At 54.3% G+C, this 21,687-nt stretch overlaps 1 protein-coding gene across 5 annotated transcripts; it reads left to right on the top strand.

Annotated features, from left to right (window-relative positions):
- The first annotated feature begins 500 nt into the window (after positions 1-500).
- On the top strand, positions 501-20,403 carry TNIP2 (TNFAIP3 interacting protein 2). Of its 5 annotated transcripts, none has more exons than XM_033213514.1 (6): positions 501-862; positions 12,223-12,513; positions 15,259-15,348; positions 16,482-16,730; positions 16,917-17,036; positions 19,516-20,403. In XM_033213514.1, exons 1-6 carry the CDS (start codon positions 587-589, stop codon positions 19,777-19,779), a joined length of 1,290 nt encoding a protein of 429 aa, XP_033069405.1. In that variant the 5' UTR covers positions 501-586; the 3' UTR covers positions 19,780-20,403. The 5 variants fall into 5 exon arrangements, with proteins under 5 accessions (XP_033069405.1, XP_033069404.1, XP_033069407.1 ...); XM_033213513.1 differs by having other exon boundaries at positions 12,223-12,525; XM_033213518.1 differs by having other exon boundaries at positions 540-927.
- Positions 20,404-21,687: the final 1,284 nt, after the last annotated feature.

The raw sequence follows: 21,687 nt of genomic DNA, 5'->3' as shown, positions 1-21,687 counted from the left end.
AAACGGCGTGTGGGGCAGGGGTTGGAGCGCTCTCTGAACTCAGTGTCCCCAGGTGACGAAACTAATGACACGTGCTTGGTGCGCTGCGAGCTCAGCTCCTGGAACTTCTGCGGCTCCTGTGGCCACAACGCCTGCAGCCTCGCGGGCAGATTCAGACCCACACTCAGCTCCAACGCTTGGGGGTTGTCTTTAAGCTCTTCTTTCCATCAGAGGCTGATGAATTCCCAACCCTGGGCCATGGGCTGAGTTCGACTCTGCGACAACTCCTCAGAGGCGCGTGTTTGGGGCCACTGGAATAAGCCCAGCACCAGCTGGGGCGTGGTCAGCCTCGGGGGCCAGGCCGACTCTCCTGGGCTGCTGCGGACGGCAAGGGCGGGGCCGGGCTGTCGGCGGTAGGAGGGGCGGGGCCGGGCGAGAAGGGGCGGGGCGGGCTGCCGTTGGGCGGGGCTGCGCGACGGAGGGCGGAGCCGGGCTGCGGCGGGTGGGCGGGGCGTACCGGGGAAAGTTCCGGGAAGGGCGGCAGCCGGCGGGGTCCGGGCGCGGAAGTTGCCGGCGGCCGCGCGGCCTCCCGGGCAGGCCTACAGCCATGTCCCGGGACCCGGTGTTGGGCGGCTGGGAGGGGACCCCGCGCGCAGCCGCTGCGCTCTGCACCCTGTACCACGAGGCCGGACAGCGGCTGCGCCGCCTGCAGGACCAGCTGGCCGCCCGCGACGCCCTCATCGCTCGCCTCCGCGCCCGCCTGGCCGCGCTGGAGGGCGACGCCGCGCCGTCCCTGGTGGACGCGCTGCTGGAGCAGGTTGCGCGCTTCCGGGAGCAGCTTCGGCGGCAGGAGGGCGGCGCCGCAGAGGCCCAGATGCGCCAGGTACCAGGGTGGGCATCAGAGGTGCTGCGGGCGCGAGAGTGCGTGTGGCGGCCGCCGGGTCCTGAGTGGGTGAGCGGGTCCCAGGTCCTGACGGGTGAGGGAGCACCAGGTGCTGGGTGTGAGGGGCCTGGGAAGTGAGGGGGTGCCGGGTCCTGGGTGGGTCAGCGGGCCCCGGGTCTTGAGGGGTTGAGGGAGTACCGGGACCTGGGGTTGAGCGGGCCCCGGGTCCTGAAGGGTTGAGGGGCCACCAGGTCCTGGGGGATTGAGGGGGTGCTGGGTCCTGGGGTTGAAGGGGCACCAGGTCCTGGGGGGTGAGGGGGCGCTGGGTCCTGGGTGGGTGAGTGGGTGCTACACCCTGCAGGTGAAACGGTCCTGGAGGGTGAGGGGGCCCTGGAGAGTGAGGCAGCCACGGTGGATGAGGGGGCCACAGGTCTTTGTGGGGTGAGGGGGCTCTGGGTCTTGAGGGGGTTGAGGAAGTGCTGGGTCCTAGGGAGTGAGGGGTGCTGGGTCCTGGGGCAGAGGGGGGGCACTGATTCCTGGGGTGTGTGAGGGGGCACTGGGTCCTGGGGGTGATAGGGCAACAGGTCCTGGAGGGTGAGGGGACCCTGGGTCCTAGGGGAGAGACGGGGACCAGGTTCTGCGAGGGGTAATGGGACACCATGGGCTGAGGTGTGCTGGGTCCTGGAGGGTGAAGGGGTGCCGGGTCCTGGGGGGTTGGAGGGGGGACCAGGTCCTGGTGGAGGTGAGGGAGCTCTGGGTCCTGGGGCGGGTGAGGGCGCAAGGTTCTGAAGGGGATAAGGGAATGCTGGCAACTGGGAGGTTGGGAGGGCACTGGGTCCTGGGGGGTTGGTGAGGAGGAGGAGGCACTGGGTTCTGAGGAGGGGGATTGGTGCAGTTCTAGGGTTCTGTGTGTGCTGTGTAGGTTCAGGTTGGTTCTTAAGGGTGTTTTGAAGTTCGTGTGTGGGAACACATTCTGAGGGGTGTGCGTGTGTAGTGTGTATGCTGTGTGTGTAGTGTGTATGTTCCGGTTGGTTCTTAGGGGTGTTTTGAGGTGTGTGTGCAGGAGACACATTCTGAGGGGTGTGTATGGTGTGTGTGTGTATGGTGTGTGTGTGTGTGTATGGTGTGTGTATGGTGTGTGCATGTAAGGGGTGTGTGTGTGTATGGTGTGTATGTGTATGGGTTGTGTGTGTGTGTATGGGGTGTATTGTGTGTATGGTGTGTATGATGTGTGTGTATGGTGTGTGTGTGTACGGTGTGTGCGTATGGTGTGTGTATGGTGTGTGTATGGTGTGTGTGTGGTGTCCGTGTGTATGGTGTGCGTGTGTGTATGGTGTGTATGGTGTGTGTGTGTATGTGTATGATGTGTTTGTATGGTGTATATGGTGTGTGTGTACGGTGTGTGTATGGTGTGTACGGTTGTGTGTGTGTGCGTGTGTATGGTGTGTGTATGGTGTGCATGTGTGTATGGTGTGTGTATGGTGTGTATGGTGTGTGTGTACAGTGTATGTGTGTATGGTGTGTACGGTGTATGTGTGCGTGCGTATGGTGTGTGTATGGTTTGCGCGTGTGTATGGTGTGTGTGTATGGTGTGTATGGTGTGTTGTGTGTATGGTGTGTCTGGTGTGTGTGCGTGTGTATGGTGTGTGTGTGCATGTGTATGGTGTGTGGTGGTGTATGGTGTGTACGGTGTGTGTGTGTGCGCGTGTGTATGGTGTGTGTATGGTGTGTGTGTGGTATGTATGGTGTGCGTGTGTGTATGGTGTGTATGGTGTGTGTGCATGGTGTGTGTGTGTGTGCATGTGTATGGTGTGTATGGTGTGTGTATGGTGTGTATGGTGTGTGTGTGTACGGTGTGTGTGTCTGGTGTGTACGGTGTGTGTGTGCGCGCGTGTGTGTGGTGTGTGTATGGTGTGCATGTGTGTATGGTGTGTGTGTGGTGTGTGTGGTGTGTATGGTGTGCATGTGTGTATGGTGTGTGTGCGTGTGTATGGTGTGTGTGTGCATGTGTATGGTATGTATGGCGTGTGGTGTGTGTGTATGGTGTGTGTGCGTGTGGTGTGTATGATGTGTGTATGGTTGTGTGTGTATGGTGTATATGGTGTGTGGGTGTGTATGGTGTGTGTGTATGGTGTGTATGGTGTGTGTGTATGGTGTGTATGGTGTGTGTGTGGTGTTGTGTATGGTGTGTGTGTATGGTGTGTGTGTGGTGTGTGTGTGCGTGTATGGTGTGTATGGTGTGTGTGCGTGTGTATGGTGTGTGTGTATGGTGTGTGTGTATGTGGTGTGTGTGTACGGTGTGCGTGTGTGTGTATGGTGTGCGTGTGTGTATGGTGTGTGTGTATGGTGTGCGTGTGTGTATGGTGTGTGTGTATGGTTTGTGTGTGCGTGTGTATGGTGTGTATGGTGTGTGTGTATGGTGTATGGTGTGTGTATGGTGTGTGGTATGGTGTGTGTGTATGGTGTGTATGGTGTGTGTGTGCGTGTGTATGGTGTGTGTGTATGGTGTGTATGGTGTGTGTGTGCTGTGTGTATGGTGTGTATGGTGTGTGTGCTGTGTGTATGGTGTGTGTGTGTATGTGTATGTATGGTATGTGTGTGTATGGTGTGTATGCTATGTGTGTGTATGGTGTGTGGTATGGTGTGTATGGTGTTTGTGTGTGTATGGTGTGTGTGTATGGGGTGTGTGTGTATGGTGTGTGTGTATGGTGTGTGGGCATATGGTGTGTGTGTATGGTGTGTGTATGGTGTGTATGGTGTGTGTGTATGGTGTGTGTATGGTGTGTATGGTGTGTGTGTATGGTGTGTATGGTGTTTGTGTGTGTATGGTGTGTGTGTATGGGGTGTGTGTGTATGGTGTGCGTGTGTATGGTGTGTGTGTATGGTGTGTGTGTATGGTGTGTATGATTTGTGTGTATGGTTTGTGTGTGCATGTGTATGGTGTGTGTGTATGATGTGAGTATGGTTGTGTGTGTATGGTGTGTATGGTGTGTGTGTGTATGGTGTGTGTATGGTGTGTGTGTATGGTGTGTGTGTATGGTGTGTGTGTGTGTATGGTGTGCGTGTGTATGGTGTGTGTATGGTGTGTGTGTATGGTGTGTATGGTGTGTGTGTATGGTGTGTGTGTATGGTGTGTATGGTGTGTATGGTGTGTGTGTGTATGGTGTTGTGTGTATGGTGTGTGTGTATGGTGTGTATGGTGTGTGTGTATGTGTGTGTGTGTATGGTGTGTATGGTGTGTATGGTGTGTGTGTGTATGGTGTGTATGGTGTGTATGGTGTGTATGGTGTGTATGGTGTGTGTGTGTATGGTGTGTATGGTGTGTGTGTATGGTGTGTGTGTGTGGTGTGTATGGTGTGTGTGTATGGTGTGTGTGTGTATGGTGTGTATGGTGTGTATGGTGTGTGTGTGTATGGTGTGTATGGTGTGTATGGTGTGTGTGTGTATGGTGTGTATGGTGTGTGTATGGTGTGTGGGCATATGGTGTGTGTGTATGGTGTGTGTATGGTGTGTATGGTGTGTGTGTGTATGGTGTGTGTGCACGCGCATGTGTGTCTTGGGTCCAAGGTCAGTGTACTCATATTGTGTTCTAGAGTCCCTTACAGCCCTCACCTATGCATGTGTCTTTCACTAGTGGCGCTTCAACTCTATGCTGGGAGCAATGGCAAATGCAGCCTCTGTGTCTGATTATGGACACAAATCCTCGGCTGGGTGCAGTGGCTCCTGCCTGTAATCCCAGCACTTTGGGAGGCCAAGGTGGGTGGATCACGAGATTGGGAGATCGAGACCATCCTGACTAACACGGTGAAAACCCGTGTCTACTAAAAATACAAAAAAGTAGCCAGGTGTGGTGGGCGCTTGTAGTCCCAGCTACTCGGGAGATGGAGGCAGGAGAATGGTGTGAACCCGGGAGGCAGAGCTTGCAGTGAGCCGAGATTGCACTGCTGCACTCCAGCCTGGGCGACAGAGCGAGACTCCGTCTCAAAAAAATAGACACAAATCCTAACTTTCCTCTCTTTGTCCTTGTCTGTGATGTTTATGTCTGTGTTTGGTGATAAACTATAAGCACCACCACAGCAGTGTGAGTAACGGTTTTTTTGTGCAATAGTCTTTGCAAGCATCTGGAACATTTGGGTGAGCTCTGGCATCTGTTACTCCATTTGATTCATGGCTGTCATCCTAGTTTTCCCAGGAAAGAAACTAAACCTGCAAAGGCAGTAGCCTGCGAAAGGTAGTTTTTGTTTCCAGGGTTGGCCCCACAGCCTAATTTTAGAGAGAAAAAGAAACATGCCTTTGAAAAAAAAAATTATAAAAGCAATTTTGAATATCTGAAAAACAAAGAATAAAATAGCCACTGTAATCCCTCAGTGCAGGGATGACTCGTGTCAATCTCTTGGCATGCCTTCTTCCTGTTTTTCCTCTGTGTACACTTGGCATGGCTGTGTTCATGCTGTGTATACAGTTCCGCTTAATATTAGGTTGTCAGTATCTGCATCATTTAAAATACTTTTAGCAGCCAGTGTCTCCACTACTCCACTCTCTCCCTCTTTCTGGAAGGTAGATCCCGACTCACTAGAGCAGAAGGGAAGTTTAGAGGTCCCCTGGTCTACACCAACAGGTTTTAGAGTTGTGGACACCAGGAGCCACAGATGAGTACAGACCAAGGACCCGGACGGCCACTCTGAACTCATCTCCAGAATGTTGGTGGGACAGAGGATGCAGGGACCTCACAACCAGAGCAGTACACTTGCCGTCTGGTGGCCATTGGTGTTCAGCTCACATGTGTCCCCTGTGTCCTGTGTATCTGGCCACTCACCAAGCAGCTTATTGCAGCTTCCTGGTAGCCTCAGATAGAATTAGGTCTGTGGTCCCAGTATTACTGGCCCTGGTCCTGTCTTACCAACATGTGAGCATATAGGTTTTGTTTTGGGATTTTCATTTATTTATTTATTTTGAGATAGGGTCTCACTGTGCCACCCAGGCTGGAGTGCAGTGGCACAAACACGGCTCACTGCGGCCTCAACCTCCTGGGTTTACATGATCCTCCTGCCTCAGCCTCCGATATAGCTGGGACCACAGGAGTTTGCCATCACACATGGCTAATTCTGTTTATTTTTTTGTAGAGACGGGATGTTGCTGTGTCACTCAGGCTGGTCTAGAACTCCTTTCTTCCAGTGATCCTCCTGCCTTGACCTTCCAAAGTGCTGGGATTAGTGCTGGGATTACAGGCATGAGCTGCCATGCCCCGCATGGGATTTTTAATTATTTAAGGAACATTTTAATGATTTTTTTTTTTTTTTTTGAGACGGCGTCTCGCTCTGTCACCCAGACTGAAGTGCAGTGGCCGGATCTCGGCTCACTGCAAGCTCTGCCTCCCGGGTTCATGCCGTTCTCCTGCCTCAGCCTCCCAAGTAACTGGGACTACAGGCACCCGCCACCTCGCCTGGCTAGTTTTTTTGTATTTTTTTAGTAGAGACGGGGTTTCACCGTGTTAGCCAGGATGGTCTCGATCTGCTGACCTCTTCATCCGCCCGTCTCGGCCTCCCACAGTGCTGGGATTATAGGCTTGAGCCACTGCGCCCGGCCCATTTTAATGATTTAGTTGTGTTTGTTTGTTTGTTTGTTTTAGAGGCAGGGTCTTGCTCTGTGACACTGCCACCTGGGCTGGAATGCCTTGGGGCCATCATAGCTCACTGTAACCTTGAACTCCTGGGCTCAAGCAGCCCTCTCGTCACAGCCTCCCGAGTGGCTAGGACTCTAGGCGAAGAGCCACCACACCTGGCTACCTTTTTAAGTTGTTGTAGAGATGGGGTCTCATTGTGTGGCCCAGGCTGGTCTCAAACTCTTGGCCTCCGGGGATCCTCCTGTCTCGGCTTTCCAAAGTGCTGGGATTATAGGCGTGAGCCACTGTGCCTGGCCTTATCTGGTATCTTATGCAATTACATACTTATTGCTCATCCCAGCATTCAATCTGAGGTCAATCACAGGACCTGTGGAAGAATGGAGAGGTTTGTCACCTCCTGTAGGCCCTGGGTTCACTGAGGTGGCAGTGCAGAGTCAAAGACACAGCAGGAAGCAAGCTGTGGCTAGGTTGCCCTCATCTATGGCCGTGTTAGTGAGCCCGTTAGGAGCAGGAACCCTGGACCAATAGGGACTGAGGGCTCCCAGAGAGAGCGCTGAGGCTCAGGGAGTGGAGCAGCTGACCAGTGCATCTGTGATCAAGCTGTGGTCAGTGTGTGATGGGGCAAGATCAGGCCAGAGAATTGTGATCTTCACTGCAGCCACAGCTGGACTTAAGACCTTACCTCATCTGTAACACAAGGCCTGAGTGGACAGCTTTGCAAAGCCCCTCTGGTTAATACTTTCTGGAATAATGGCACCAATTCGTTATGCAACCTGTTACTGCGCAAGCCCGTCCTGTCACCACTCTAGGGACCCGCTTCGTAGGCTTTGCCTGGTCCTGGCATATCAGCCCCCTTTCCCTTCCAGCTTAGCTTAGCTTTGCTCTGCTTGCTTTCTTGGCTCTTTCTTTTCTTTTCTTTTCTCTTCTCTTCTTTTTTTTTTTTTTTTTTTTGAGACGGAGTCTCGCTCTGCCACCCAGGCTGGAGTGCAGTGGCCAGATCTCAGCTCACTGCAAGCTCCGCCTCCCGGATTTACGCCATTCTCCTGCCTCAGCCTCCCGAGTAGCTGGGACTACAGGCGCCCGCCACCTCGCCCGCTAGGTTTTTTGTATTTTTTAGTAGAGACGAGGTTTCACCGTGTTAGCCAGGATGGTCTCGATCTCCTGACCTTGTGATCCACCCGTCTCGGCCTCCCAAAGTGCTGGGATTACAGGCTTGAGCCACCGCGCCTGGCTCTTCTCTTCTTTTCTTTCTTTCCTTCCTTGTTCCTTTTTTTTTTTTTTTTTTTAGACTGAGTCTTGCTCTGTCACTAGGCTGGAGTACAGTGGCATGATCTCGGCTCACTGCAACCTCCACCTCCCGGGTTCAAGTGATTCTCCTGCCTCAGCCTCCTGGGTAGCTGGGATTACAGGCGCCCACCACCACGCTTGGCTAATTTTTTGTATCTTTAGTAGAGACGGAGTTTCAACATGTTGGCCAGGCTGGTCTTAAACTCCTGACCTCGTGATCTACTCACCTCAGCCTCCCAAAGTGCTGGGATTACAGGTGTGAGCCACCGCACCCAGCCACCTTCCTTGTTTCTTTCTTCCTTTCTTTTCTTTTCTCCTCCCCTCCCTTCCCCTCCCCTCTTTTTGACAGGGTCACTCCGTTGCCCAGGCTGGAGTGCAGTGGCATGATCGTAGCTCACTGCAGCCTTGACCTCCCAGGCTTAAGTGATCCTCCTGTCTCAGCCTCCCGAGTAGCTGGGATCCCAGGTGCCCGCCACCCTGCCTGGCTAATATTTTTTGTATTTTTTGTAGAGACGGGGTTTTGCCATGTTGCCCAGGCTAGTCCCAACCCTTGGGCTCAAGTGATCCTCCCATCTTGGCCTCCCAAAGTACTGGGATTACAGGCTTTGGGAGAGTACACTTCTGTTGTTTAAGACACCAAGTTTGTGGTACTTTGTGGTACTTTGTTTGTGGTACTTTGTTACAGCAGCCCTGTAAGCCAAGAGGCCACTGTGCCTCTTATCTTTTTAATTTTTTTTTTGAGACTGAGTCTGGCTCTGTCGCCCAGTCTGGAGTGCAGTGGTGCGATCTCGGCTCACTGCAAGCTCCACCTCCTGGGTTCACACCATTCTCCTGCTCGGGCTCCTGAGTAGCTGGGATTACAGGCGCCCGCCACCGCGCCCGGCTAATTTTTCTATTTTTAGTAGAGATGGGGTTTCACCATGTTAGCCAGGATGGTCTCGATCTCCTGACCTCGTGATCCGCCTGCCTCGTCCTCCCAAAGTGCTGGGATTACAGGCGTGAGCCACCACGCCTGGCCTGTGCCTCTTACTTTAAGGTCAGTCCACAAGACTATGAATAGAGCTGTTGACACTTGTTCTGAGCGTGGAGCGTGGGGTTGTGGGTCCCAGCGACAGGCTTTCCTGAGAGATGGCTGCCCCGTCGCTGACTAGTCCATGTGCTGTGCCGTGTGTGTAGAGCCACATCTCCAGCACATACCTTGCTTTCTGGCCACAGTGGTCGAGGTGCTGTTGTGTCCTAAGAACTGTTACTAACTGGACAAGGCACTCAGACAGGTAAACCAGCACACATCTCTGCAACTTTAGAGCCAGGGACAAATGCCAGAACCCCGGGGCCTGGAGGGGTCTTGGGTCCCTACATGCTGCTAAGGGGAGGATATGTGGGGCAGCCGTTTGCAGGGCTGGTCTGCCCCCATGGGTTGAGCATAGAGCCTGGGTCCTGATCTGTCTCCATATGGCCCAGTCATATTCCCATTTACTGGGCATCTGTGTGGGGCTGGGCTCAGTGTTGAGTACTAAGGTGTGGAGGTGAGAGGGAGCCGTCAGGATCTCTGGGCTGTGGGCGTGCTGCCCTCCTGTTGGTGGGGTCGTTTGCTTCTCCTGCTGTCAGCATTTGACCAGTGTAGGAAGGAGGCTCCGAAATCAGATTTTACCTGGGCACAGTGACTCCTGCTGAGGCAGAGGGAGGATTGCTTGAGGCCAGGAGTTCAAGACCAGCCTAGGCAACATAGCAACACCCTGTCTGTATTAAAAAAAACAAAAACAGAAACAGAAGTCGGGTTTTGCCCCAAGTCTTTTATCCCTGAAGAGGGTCTCACTGTCACCCAGGCTAAAGTGCAGTGACACCATCACTGCCCACTGCAGCCTTGACCTCGAGCCCGTGGTCCCAGCTCTTCGGGAGGCTGAGATGGGAGGATCACTTGGGCCCAGGAGTTCAAGGCTTTGGTGAGCTTTGATTTACTCTACTGCAGCCTCGGTGTCAGAGCGAGACCCTGTCTCAAAAAAAAAAAAAAAAAAAAAAGAATTAGGGTTCCTGCAGTAATAGGGCTTAGTATTTTGTTCCATTGTGATGAGAACATTCTAGGTTCCTGGTCTTTGTCCCTTCTCACCTCAAGTACTAGAGACAGAGGCTGGACCCTTCTCCTGCCGCTTCTGGGGGAAGCCTGGGCTCCTCCCTGACTTTTCTGAAACTGTTTCTTCACTTGTGGGATGGACTAGTTGTGCCTGCTTCACCTCCTTCATGTAATGTACTGTTTATTTTGGAGGAGTCTTTGAAAATGGAAAAGCACAAATTTAAGGCCAGGTATTAAAAAATTGTCAGGTCAGATGTGGTGGCTCTTGCCTGTAATCCCAGCACTTTGGGAAGCTGAGGCAGGCAGATCACTCAAGTCCAGGACCAGCCTGGGCAACATGGTGAAACCTTGTCTCTACAAAAAATACAGAAATTAGCTAGGTACAGTGGCCTGCACTTGTAGTCCAACTCATTAGGGTGCTGAGGCAAGGGGATCACTTGAACTTGGGAGGTCGAGGCTGCAGTGAACCATGATGGCACCACTGTACTCCAGCCTGGGTGACAGGGCAAGACCCTGTCTCAAGAAAAAATTGTCATTTTAAGAACCTTTTTCAATTCTTTAAGAAGTAACTGGGGTTGGGTGTGTTAATTTTCTAGAGCTGCTGTAACAAAGTAACACAAACCGGGGGCTTCGAGCAACAGCAATTTAATCTTTCACAGTTCTAGAGGCCAGAAGCCGGAAACCAAGGCATCAGCTGTCTCTGAAGGTTCTAGGGAAGAACGCGCTTCCTCGCCTCTTCAGCTTCCTGTGGGGGCCGCCAATCATTGGTGTTCCTTGGCCTTTATCCACAAGATGTCACTCATATCTTTGTTGTCACATGGCCTCCTTCTCTCTGTGTGTCTGTCCAGACTTCTGTTTTCTTCTTGGGACACCAGTCCCGTCCTGATCCAGTTTGTCCCCACCCTAACTAATTACATGTGCAAAGACCCTATCTCTAAATAAGGTTTCATTCCCAGATACTGGGGAATGGGGGATTTGGTGGCGGACATCTTTTGGGGGTCACCCACTACAGTGGAGTTTCTACCTTTCCTATCAAAAAAGTGCTTGGAATTGCCACTTTGATAATTTGATGAAAACTGGGTGTGGTGGCTTGAGCCTGTAGTCCCAGCTATTCAGGAGGCTGGGGTGGGGGTTTGCCTGAGCCTAGGAGTTGAAGACCAGCTTGGGCTATATATAGCGAGACCCTCATTTCAAAACAACATCTTGATATGAAATCTAAAATGATGGGCTTGCTTGTGAAAACAGAATTTGGCGGGGTGCGGTGGCCCACACTGTCATCCCAGCACTTTGGGAAGCCAAGGCAGCTGAATCGCTCGAGCCCAGGAGTTCAAGACCAGCCTGAGCATCACAGCAAAACCCTGTCTCTACAAAATACAAAAATGTTAGCCAGGCACAGTGGCACGTGCCTAGAGTCCCAGCTACTCAGGTTAGGATGGAGAATCGCTTGGGCCTGGGGAGGCTGAGGCTGCAGGGAGCCATGATTGTGCCACTGCACTCTAGCCTGGGTGACAGTGAGACCCTGCCTCAAAAAAAAAAAGGGCTGGGTATGGTGGCTCACGCCTATAATCCCAGTACTTTGGGAGGTCAAGGTGGGCAGATCACCTGAGGTCAGGAATTCGAGACTAGCCTGGCCAACATGGTGAAACCTTGTCTCTACTAAAAATACAAAAATTGGGCCGGGCGCAGTGGCTCACGCCTGTAATCCCAGCACTTTGGGAGGCCAAGGTGGGTCGATCACAAGGTCAGGAGATCGAGACCATCCTGGCTAACACAGTAAAACCCCGTCTCTACTAAAAATACAAAAAATTAGCTGGGCATGGTGGCGGGCACCTGTAGTCCCAGCTACTTGGGAGACTGAGGCAGGAGACAGGCGTGAACCTGGGAGGCGGAGCTTGCAGTGAGCCAAGATCGCGCCACTGTACTCCAGCCTGGGTGAGAGCAAGACTCCGTCTCAAAAAAAAAACAAAAACAAAAACAAAAATTAGCTGGATGTGGTGGTGGGCGCCTATAATTCCAGCTACTGTAGAGGCTGAGGCAGGAGAATTGCTTGAACCTGGGAGGTGGAGGTTGCAGTGAGCCGAGATCATGTTGCTACACTCCAGCCTGAGCAACAGAGCGAGACTCTGTCTCAGAAAAAAAAAAAAAAAAATTTAAGATGAAGTTTCAGAACAGAACATTGTAGGCCGAAAAACTCCAGAGTTAATAGTTCAAATGCCCGACTTCTGAGTGAGTGTTAGTTCAGATGCCTGACTTCGGAGTGAGTGTGTTTGTGTCTGGTGTTGGGGCATCCATGCCAGGCCTCCTTTTGCTTTCTGAACATTTGCTCTCGACACTGCTGCTTTTAATTCAGTCAACTGTGCTTTTAAATCTTCCGCTTAGGAAATTGAGAGGCTGACTGAGCGACTAGAAGAAAAAGAGAGGGAGATGCAGCAGCTACTGAGCCAGCCCCAGCACGAGCGAGAGAAGGAAGTCGTCCTGCTACGGAGGAGCATGGCGGAAGGGGAGCGCGCCCGGGCCGCCAGTGATGTCCTGTGCCGCTCCTTGGCCAACGAGACCCATCAGCTACGGAGGACGCTGACCGCCACTGCCCACATGTGTCAGCATCTGGCCAAGTGTCTGGATGAACGACAGCATGCACACAGGAATGTGGGGGAGGGAAGTCCTGACCAGGTAGGCCACAGTGTAAGCAGACTGTGCTGAAGAACCCTGTGTGCTGGGAACATTGCCTGCAGGCCCCGATCACAGAGGCCGGGGGTGTCCCAGAACCCACTCTGTTCTCAGCAGCCAGAGTCCGCTGACGGGACAAAGCTCGCTCATCCAAGGGTTTCTTTTTTTTTTGAGATGGAGTCTCGCTCTGTCGCCCAGGCTGGAGTGCAGTGGCCGGATCTCAGCTCACTGCAAGCTCCGCCTCCCAGGTTCACGCCATTCTCCTGCCTCAGCCTCCCGAGTAGCTGGGACTACAGGCGCCCGCCACCTCGCCCGGCTAGTTTTTTGTACTTTTTAGTAGAGACGGGGTTTCACCGTGTTAGTCAGGATGGTCTCGATCTCCTGTCCTTGTGATCCGCCCACCTCGGCCTCCCAAAGTGCTGGGATCACAGGCGTGAGCCACCGCGCCCGGCCGGGTTTCTTTTAAAATGATGGAACATGCACCATGTAGTAGGAAAGCAGGCAACCACCGCACTGCCCAGCACCAGGCCTGTAGCTGACCCTGCTCCCAGGTGGGAAGGTGGCACTTGGCTTTCATCTGCCTCAGCTGAGGATGAGGAGGAAGACATGAGGGTGGCAGAGCTGCCTGGAGGAAGTACAGTCACATCCTCCTCATCTGAGGAAACTGAAGCAGAGCCGGGTGGTACTGCTGGGGACAGGGCGTGCCTCCAGTTCCACACCCACAACTCCTGGAAGGACCGTGAGTGCTCGCCTTCTGCAGGCTCAGTGTGTCTGAGTGGATCCAGGCACAGCTGGAACCACCATCTCCAAAGCTGGCGTTAGGCATGTCCTTGCCAGCAGCACGGCCTCCCACAAGCTTGGAGACCTGGCTCAGGGCCACAGCCTCATCATCAAAGCAAGGGCCAGGGTACAGCGGCACCAGGTGACAGTGAGGGCCAAAGAAGGGTTCACTGGACCTCCAGGATAGGCTGGATCTGGGCTGTAGCTCTCTGTGGGGTCCAGTGTGAGAGAGAGGGACTGTGGGAGTTTCAGCATCAGGAGAAACCAGGAGGCTCCTAGGCAGAAGAGTAGGGAGTAGCGGGCCAAGGCATGTGTGTGCCAGGTGCTGCGGCCACTGTGAGCCAGACACCTTCCATCTCGCTGGTGCCTGTGGGGTCTGTGTGTGGCAGGCAGGGACATGGAGGCGCTCTGTGCACATCTCATCCAGGCTGAGGCCCCACCTTACTCGCACTGCCGGGCACAGGGCCTCTTGCTCGGGTCCTTTCTAGGCGTTTCTCTGAGGCACCACCAAGGTTCATGCAGAAACACACAGGCTTGCCGGGCGCGGTGGCTCAAGCCTGTAATCCCAGCACTTTGGGAGGCTGAGACAGGCGGATCACGAGGTCAGGAGATCGAGACCATCCTGGCTAACACGGTGAAACCCCGTCTCTACTAAAAAATACAAAAAACTAGCCGGGTGAGGTGGCGGGCGCCTGTAGTCCCAGCTACTCGGGAGTCTGAGGCAGGAGAATGGCCTGAACCCGAGAGGAGGAGCTTGCAGTGAGCTGAGATCCAGCCACTGCACTCCAGCCTGGGCGACAGAGCAAGACTCCGTTTCAAAAAAAAAAAAAAAGAAACACACAGGCTGGGATGTTCTGCGGCAGACAGTACATCCTGCACCCGTCGGCAGCCTCAGCAAGGCGCCCACTGGGGAGAAGCTTGGTCTGAGAACTGCCCACCTCAGCTGGGTGGATTCCAGGCGGGGAACCTCAGAGAGACACAGCTGCATTCAGAAACCAAAGGAAAAGTGCTGTCTGGGCGGAGGCCGGGTATTCTGGTCTGATTTTGAGTCAGCGTGTCATTTCCCGCTGGGGATTTGAAAGGAGCCACACACAGTGTTGAGCCTGAGGCGGGGGTGGGGCCAGTGGCAGCGTAGGCCCTCATCACAGTCTCTAAATAAGTGTCACTTCTCAGCCCTGAACTCAGCTGAGTCACCCGGGGCTTCCCGGTGTAGGCTGCGTTAGGACATGCACTTCCTTTGTCAGTCGGGGGGAATTCTCAAAAATTATGTCACTGATATACAGTCAGAATTCTAGAGTACCCATGAGTTTCATGAGACTTCACTCAGGTCTGTAGTTGTTAGTGGGGGTTGGTTTGGGCTGTGGCTTCCATGACTCCTGACCCTGTGTGGGGCAGAGGTTAGATTGCTGTGTCCAGAATCACCTGGTTGAACCCGATTGTCTGCAGACAGGACAGGGTCATGGGCTCCAAGGGAGGTAAGCAGGGTGCGTGGCCAGGCCCGCCCTGGGCAGCTGGGGGCCCCCTCACTGGAGATCTCTGGTTTACAATGGGATTCGGCTTCCTGCCCTCCCTGCTGTCTGTGATAATGGCAAACCTCTGGCAAAGAGAAGACTTGATCATGTCTGGTGTGTCAATCCCTGTAGACATTATGACTTGAGAATATTTACATTCCAAATATTTAAAAGACAAGCAGCTCAAACTGGTAGGTAGGATGGGATAAGGACGGTGTCAAAGGTGATGTGGCCTGAAGACCGTCCGTCCGGGCTCTGGCCTGGGCCTGGTAGGGGTGGGCCTGGGCAGGGAGAAGGTGGTCGCTTGTCCCTGCTCTGCTTCTCTGCCAAGTGAATGATCACTACCCGCTGCCTTGGGGGATGCAGTGATCATCTGTGGCCTCAGCCTCTGGGTCTAGCTTTCTCCCCTCTTGCTGTATGTAACAGATTGTCTTCTCTCTGTCCCTTCCTCATGCAGTCAGAACATACAGGTGGGCAGACCTCTGTCCAGAGTGTTATTGAGAAGTTGCAGGAAGAAAATCAACTGTTAAAACAGAAGGTGACTCACGTGAGTGTCTTCCACATTTTGGTTGAGAACACGCAGCTTACAAACTGTCAGTGAGGGTTCTCTCCTCGGCCGAGGCCCAGAGGTTGCCCCCGCCCTCTGGCCACTGTGACTGGATACACACAGTCCCTAGACACTGGACTTTTTTGCTTAAAACGACATACAGGATGTGTCCTGTCCGTCTCCATCCCCCAAAATTAATCCACAAGTCAGTAAAGGAGATGCAAGAATTCCAGCAGGAGGTACATTTTCTTTTCTTTTTTTTTTTTTTTTTTTGAGACGGAGTCTCTCTCTGTCACCCGGGCTGGAGTGCAGTGGCCGGATCTCAGCTCACTGCAAGCTCCGCCTCCCGGGTTTACGCCATTCTCCTGCCTCAGCCTCCCGAGTAGCTGGGACTACAGGCACCCGCCACCTCACCCAGCTACTTTTTTGTATTTTTTTTAGTAGAGACGGGGTTTCACCGTGTTAGCCAGGATGGTCTCGATCTCCTGACCTCGCGATCCGCCCGTCTTGGCCTCCCAAAGTGCTGGGATTACAGGCTTGAGCCACCGTGCCCGGCCAGGAGGTACATTTTCTAAGACAGAAAAGCTGCACCGAGTGCACCTCTGTTTCTGCTGGTGGCATCCGGGTGTCATCACGGTGCCTCAGGATTCTCTCGTGGGCCTAGTGCCTGCTCTCTACAGGACAGGGAGGGGCAGCTTCCATTTAAGAGGAAACGCTCTGCTGGGCGCGGTGGCTCACGCCTGTAATCCCAGCACTTTGGGAGGCCGAGACGGGCAGATCATGAAGTCAGGAGATCGAGACCATCCTGGCTAACATGGTGAAACCCCGTCTCTACTAAAAAAAAATACAAAAAACTAGCTGAGCAAGGTGGCGGGTGCCTGTAGTTCCAGCTACTCGGGAGGCTGAGGCAGGAGAATGGCGTGAGCCTGGGAGGTGGAGCTTGCAGTGAGCTGAGATCCGGCCACTGCACTCCAGCCCGGGCGACGGGGAGACTCCGCCTCAAAAAAAAAAAAAAAAAAAAGGAGGAAACACTCACTCAGCAAATCACTGCTGATGAATGGTTCCCCCTGGGTGTGGCTTGAGCAGCTCTGCCCGCTGCCTTCGCCATGAGCTTTCCGGCTCCACCTCCTCAGGTTGAAGACCTCAATGCCAAGTGGCAGCGCTATGACGCCAGCAGGGACGAGTACGTGAGGGGGCTCCATGCGCAGCTCAGGGGGCTGCAGACCCCACATGAGCCCGAGCTGATGAGGAAGGAGATCTCCCGGCTCAACAGACAGTTGGAAGAGAAAATAAACGACTGTGCAGAAGTGAAGCAGGAGCTGGCGGCCTCCAGGACGGCCCGGGACGCTGCACTGGAGCGGGTGCAGATGCTGGAACAGCAGGTGTCTGTCCCTCGGGCTCTGGACGGCACCGACCAGATGGCTGCTGGCTGGTGGTGGCCGAAATCATGGGACAGGCTGGGCTGAAGGCTTGGTGGCACTGAGTGGGCAGTGGTCATGGTGGGGGTGGGAGAAGCCGGGGGACACTTTCTCTTTCCTTGAACAGAAATGTGTGTCTCGCCTCTTCAGATTCTCGCTTACAAGGATGACTTCATGTCAGAAAGGGCCGATCGGGAACGGGCTCAAAGTAGGATTCAAGAGCTGGAGGAAAAGGTCACCTCTTTGCTGCACCAGGTGTCCTGGAGACAGGTAGGGTATGAAGGTGTTTTTCTTCCTGCTTAGGTTTAGTGTTTTTGTTTTTCTTCTCATGAGTTTAGAGCCTTTCTGTGTCTGCCAAGGCCCTGATTTGCTGGTGATGAGGGTTGTGGTAGGCCCCTCCCTGCTCTGGGGAGAGCCACCTGGCCTAGTACCTGGGCGTGGTCATGGAAAGCTTCCCTGTTGTACTGTTTAGTTAGGGAGGAGGCTGGCATGGCGGCCTGAGGACAGGTGGCTGTCCTCAGGGCCCGTCCGTCACTGCCATGCAGTCAGAGGGCATGTCTCGGGCCTCTAAGCGTGAGCTCCATACATGTCCTGACCTGTCTGTGAGGCGGGAACCCTGCTTACCCTCTCACATAGATATGAGGGCCCGGGGTGTCCAGTAACATCCCCCAGCTCAGCCTGGCACGTGGAGCTGGGCCTTGCAGGCCGGGGGCCCCTCACTCCACCCCTGGGCTCAGTGCTCTTCCTACCATGGGGTACCTTGAGGGAGGCCTGGCGTGAATGGGAAGCGGTGAGGTTCTCCAGTGTATGACCCATGGCCTCTTCCTTCTCCTCACTGACGTGCTTTGCAAAACTCCAGGAGAAGTGCCGGGCACGGTGGCTCAAGCCTGTAATCCCAGCACTTTGGGAGGCCGAGACGGGCGGATCACGAGGTCAGGAGATCGAGACCATCCTGGCTAACACGGTGAAACCCCGTCTCTACTAAAAATACAAAAAACTAGCCGGGCGAGGTGGTGGGCGCCTTTAGTCCCAGCTACTCGGGAGGCTGAGGCAGGGGAAGAGTGTGAATCTGGGAGGCGGAGCTTGCAGTGAGCCGAGATCGTTCCACTGCACTCCAGCCTGGGCGACAGAGCCAGACTCGGTCTCAAAAAAAAAAAAAAAATCCAGGAGAAGTTTGTTTATTTAGCTCCTCATCAAGTATCTGACACACTTTTGGCCCTGGGAATGGCCCTGGGCCCCACTCAAAGAGCTTCCTCTCCTGGCATAGACTGAACAGTAGTGATACCTCCTGAGAAACGATGCACCCCGGGCTGGAGCTGGGATGCCACGCTGAGCTGCCTCGTGTTTCAGGGTGTGAACAGGGACCCTGGGGCTGTGAGGCCACCCCCACTGCCCTGCTCCAAGCAGCCACTGGGCCTCTGTGGCTTCTGCTTCTCCTCTGCTTGAAGGGCACAGGAGAGTCATGGTGGACACCTTTCTAACACAGCCTTGGACTAAGTCTGCAGCAGAGGGCTAGACACAGGCAGCTGTTTGTACTTGTGCATGAGGGAGGAGGAACCTGGCGGGGCACTGTGTCGTCCTCCGTTAAGTTCACAGGCTGACAGGGAGGCACTGGAGGCTTCACCAGCCACAGCAGGCCCTGCCTCAAGCCGCTGCCCAGCCCCCGCAGCCTTCTTGGCATCACAGAATGGAATGTGTATGGGCAGCTCCCCATCCCCCAATTTCAGATTCTCCTAAGTCCCTGGCACAGGGATTCTTCAGCATGTCCCCGAGGCAGGAATGGGAACATCTTGCAACAGACCTACATGTGGGTTTTCTGGCCTTCACGAATTCAAGGAAGCATGTGATTTGGATTGAAGGATCACTGTTGGTACAATCATGAGGATGGTCTCAGGCCACCTCTCAAAGATTTCGGACCTGAGGAACTGGCTCCAGACGTGCAGGCCCAGATTCTTACCCCTGAGGGTCAAGTTTCTGGTGGGGCCTGCAGACTTTATACTAAGTGGCCTTTGTGTCCCTTTCAACAGTAGCCTGTGGCCCCTCGAGGGTTGCTCAGTCCCTGGGTGGCACAGCCAGGGACAGTGGTGCTGAAGGCTTGGGTGATAAGCTGTAGTCCCACTGGGGAAAGGCCACATTCAGACAGGAAGTGGAAGCAGCAAGGCCTACTGGAATGAAGTTCACAGACAAGCAGTGAGGGCCGTAGGCTGTGGTGCCTCAGGACGGATGTTGGGAGAACGCATGCCAGGCCGTGCCAAGTGGTTGGTGGGGCCAAGCCAGGGATACCTCTTGCTGCTACTGAGGGACCTCCTGAGCCCCAGAGTGCTGAGCGCGCCCAAGCCCCACAGAGGAGGTGCAGAGTAGGGTTTGGACTGAGTGTTCCCAGCTCCCCACCAGAGGCTGTGCCGCCTCCACTCTGCAGTGGTGTGTGGGCTACATCATCAGGGCCAGCTTATCCGTCGGGCCTCCTAGCGCCGATGGGTCCAGCTGAACAGGACTTCCACCAAGGGGCTGGGGAGTGGACCACGCTAGGGCCTATTTCTTCATGAGCGCATGAGGGAGCGTGGGTGCCATCGCCTCAGTCATTCACTGCGCACCCCCTTGTCTGGGCTCTGGGGCACAGCAGGAAGCAAAGTGAGAGACTGAAGTTCCGCTCAGGGATAGATGAAGTGCCTCTAGTTGCTGGGACCTGAGACCAGACTTTGTGACCTTCAGCACAGCCCATGTAAATAGACCTTTGCCTTTTCTCCAGGATTCTCAGGAGCCAGACGCCTGCCGGATCCATGTTGGGAGCAAAGCTGCCAAGTACTTGGCCACCGATGCATTGGAGCTTATGGTGCCTGATGCCTGGAGGCCTGGGACTGGGGCCCAGCAGTTGGAACCCCCTGCAGAGGGCGGGCATCCTGGCATGGCCCAGAGAGGCCAGGGGGACCTTCAGTGCCCTCACTGCCTGGAGTGCTTCAGTGACGAGCAAGGTGAAGAGCTGCTCAGGCATGTGGCTGAGTGCTGCCAGTGACTGAGACTCACCCGTGCCCTTAACGGCCCCCTGGCCCGGCGCAGCTGCCCTCAGGGACAGGGTGGGTACTCTCAGATGCCATGGGTTGAGCTCTCCTGAGATCCAAGGCCCCTAAATAGGTGCGGGGCACTGTGATCACTCCCTTGGTCCCCCTTTGGCTATGGAACAGGCTGGGTCACAGGGAACTGCCAGTGAGGCTGGAGGCTGGAGGTGGAGATGGGGTTAAGAACATCTGGCAGAGGGAGGTCCCGGTCTGTGTCTCCATCAGGCTGAAGCCAGAGCAATCTGGTGCTAGCGTACCAGCCCCTCCCCTAGCCTGCACCTGGGCATGCCACAGCTTGCCAGAAAGGGGTGGCTGCCTATGGGGGGTCACTTGTATGGTCCCTAGGGTGGAAGCCCCATCCTGTTATGTAGAATAAGGTGTCTCCTCTCTGCCTTGAACCAGGAGGTTTGTCAAATGGAGTATTGCGGCTGTGTATCACACTAGGGGGGCCGCCCCCGCCACTGCAGAGCCGCATGTCTGCCCTGAGAAACTGCGTCGCAGTAGCACTGTCATCTGTCCGGAAGTTAAAGCACACTTACTCTATCCACCTATTTTTATAATAAACGTTCTTGCTACTGTGACTGCTCTGAGAATGTGTGCTGGAAGCTGGGGTGCAGTATTGACAGCAGCTGGCACGGGAAAACGCTCCTGCTGTTGCCCTCTGCCAAGTCACCAAGACAAGGGGGTTACTGGGAGCCTGGCTGTGTTAGGGTTCTCTCGAGGGACAGAACTAATGGAATAGATAGATACATCAAGGGGAGTGTGTGAAGTATCGATCACACGATCACAAGTTCCCACAATAGGCTGAGGAACAAGGAGAGCCCGTCCGAGTTCTGAAACTGAAGAACATGCAGTCCCATGTTCAAGGGCAAGATGGAGGCTGGGAGGCCAGGCCAGTGTCTCCTTGCACGCTTTTCTGCCTGCGTATAGTCTAGCAGCACTAGCAGCTGATTAGATGGTGCCCACCCACACTGAAGGTGGGTCTGCCTTTCCCAGCCCAGTAACTCAAATGTGAATCTATCTCCTTGGCAACACCCCAGAGACACACCCAGGATCAATACTTCGTATCCTTCAGTCCAAAAGTTGACACTCAGTATTAACCATCACGAGTCCACCCCTTGTCAACTTGAACCCATACGTATTCCTGAGGTAGTAATCTTCAAATAAAGACAAAAAGTCACAATTACACCTAACATAATACAACGATCCTTCATACAACCGGAAATGCACCAATCCCCAAACCAAATACTATTACATAAAGGTACCAATACTTTTTTTTGTTGTTGTTGTTGAGACGGAGTCTTGCTCTGTCACCCAGGCTGGAGTGCAGTGGCCAGATCTCAGCTCACTGCAAGCTCCGCCTCCCGGGTTTACGCCATTCTCGTGCCTCAGCCTCCCGAGTAGCTGGGACTACAGGCGCCCGCCACCTTGCCCGGCTAGTTTTTTTTTTAGTAGAGACGGGGTTTCACCGTGTTAGCCAGGATGGTCTCGATCTCCTGACCTCGTGATCCGCCCATCTCGGCCTCCCAAAGTGCTGGGATTACAGGCTTGAGCCACCGCGCCCGCCCATACTTTTTTGAAACGGAGTTTCACTCTTGTTCCCCAGGCTGGAGTGCAGTGGTGTGATCTCAGCTCGGCTCACTGCAAACTCCGCCTCCCAGGTTCAAGCGATTCTCCCACTTCAGGCTCCCGATTAGCTGGGATTACAGGCGCCCACCACCGTGCTGGGCTAATTTTTATCTTTTTGGTAGAGATGGGGTATCGCCATGTTGGCCAGGCTGGTCTCGAACTCCTGACGTCAGGTGATCTGCCTGCCTCTGCCTTCCAGAGCGCTGGGATTACAGGCGTGAGCCACTGCACCCAGC

Source organism: Trachypithecus francoisi, unplaced genomic scaffold (assembly GCF_009764315.1).
Source record: "Trachypithecus francoisi isolate TF-2019V2 unplaced genomic scaffold, Tfra_2.0 Lachesis_group1, whole genome shotgun sequence".
Lineage (NCBI taxonomy): Eukaryota > Metazoa > Chordata > Mammalia > Primates > Cercopithecidae > Trachypithecus > Trachypithecus francoisi.
The sequence above is the reverse complement of the archived record's forward strand: the minus strand, read 5'-3'. Positions and strand labels throughout refer to the sequence as shown.

What these genes read in the sequence shown, in the direction of transcription:
- TNIP2 (XM_033213513.1), top strand. Translation starts at nt 587, where the DNA reads ATGTCCCGGGACCCGGTGTTGGGCGGCTGGGAGGGGACCCCGCGCGCA. An exon ending in CAGAGGCCCAGATGCGCCAG is followed by an intron (nt 863 to 12,222) that starts GTACCAGGGTGG and finishes TCTTCCGCTTAG; the next exon opens with GAAATTGAGAGGCTGACTGA. An exon ending in TAAAACAGAAGGTGACTCAC is followed by an intron (nt 15,349 to 16,481) that starts GTGAGTGTCTTC and finishes CCACCTCCTCAG; the next exon opens with GTTGAAGACCTCAATGCCAA.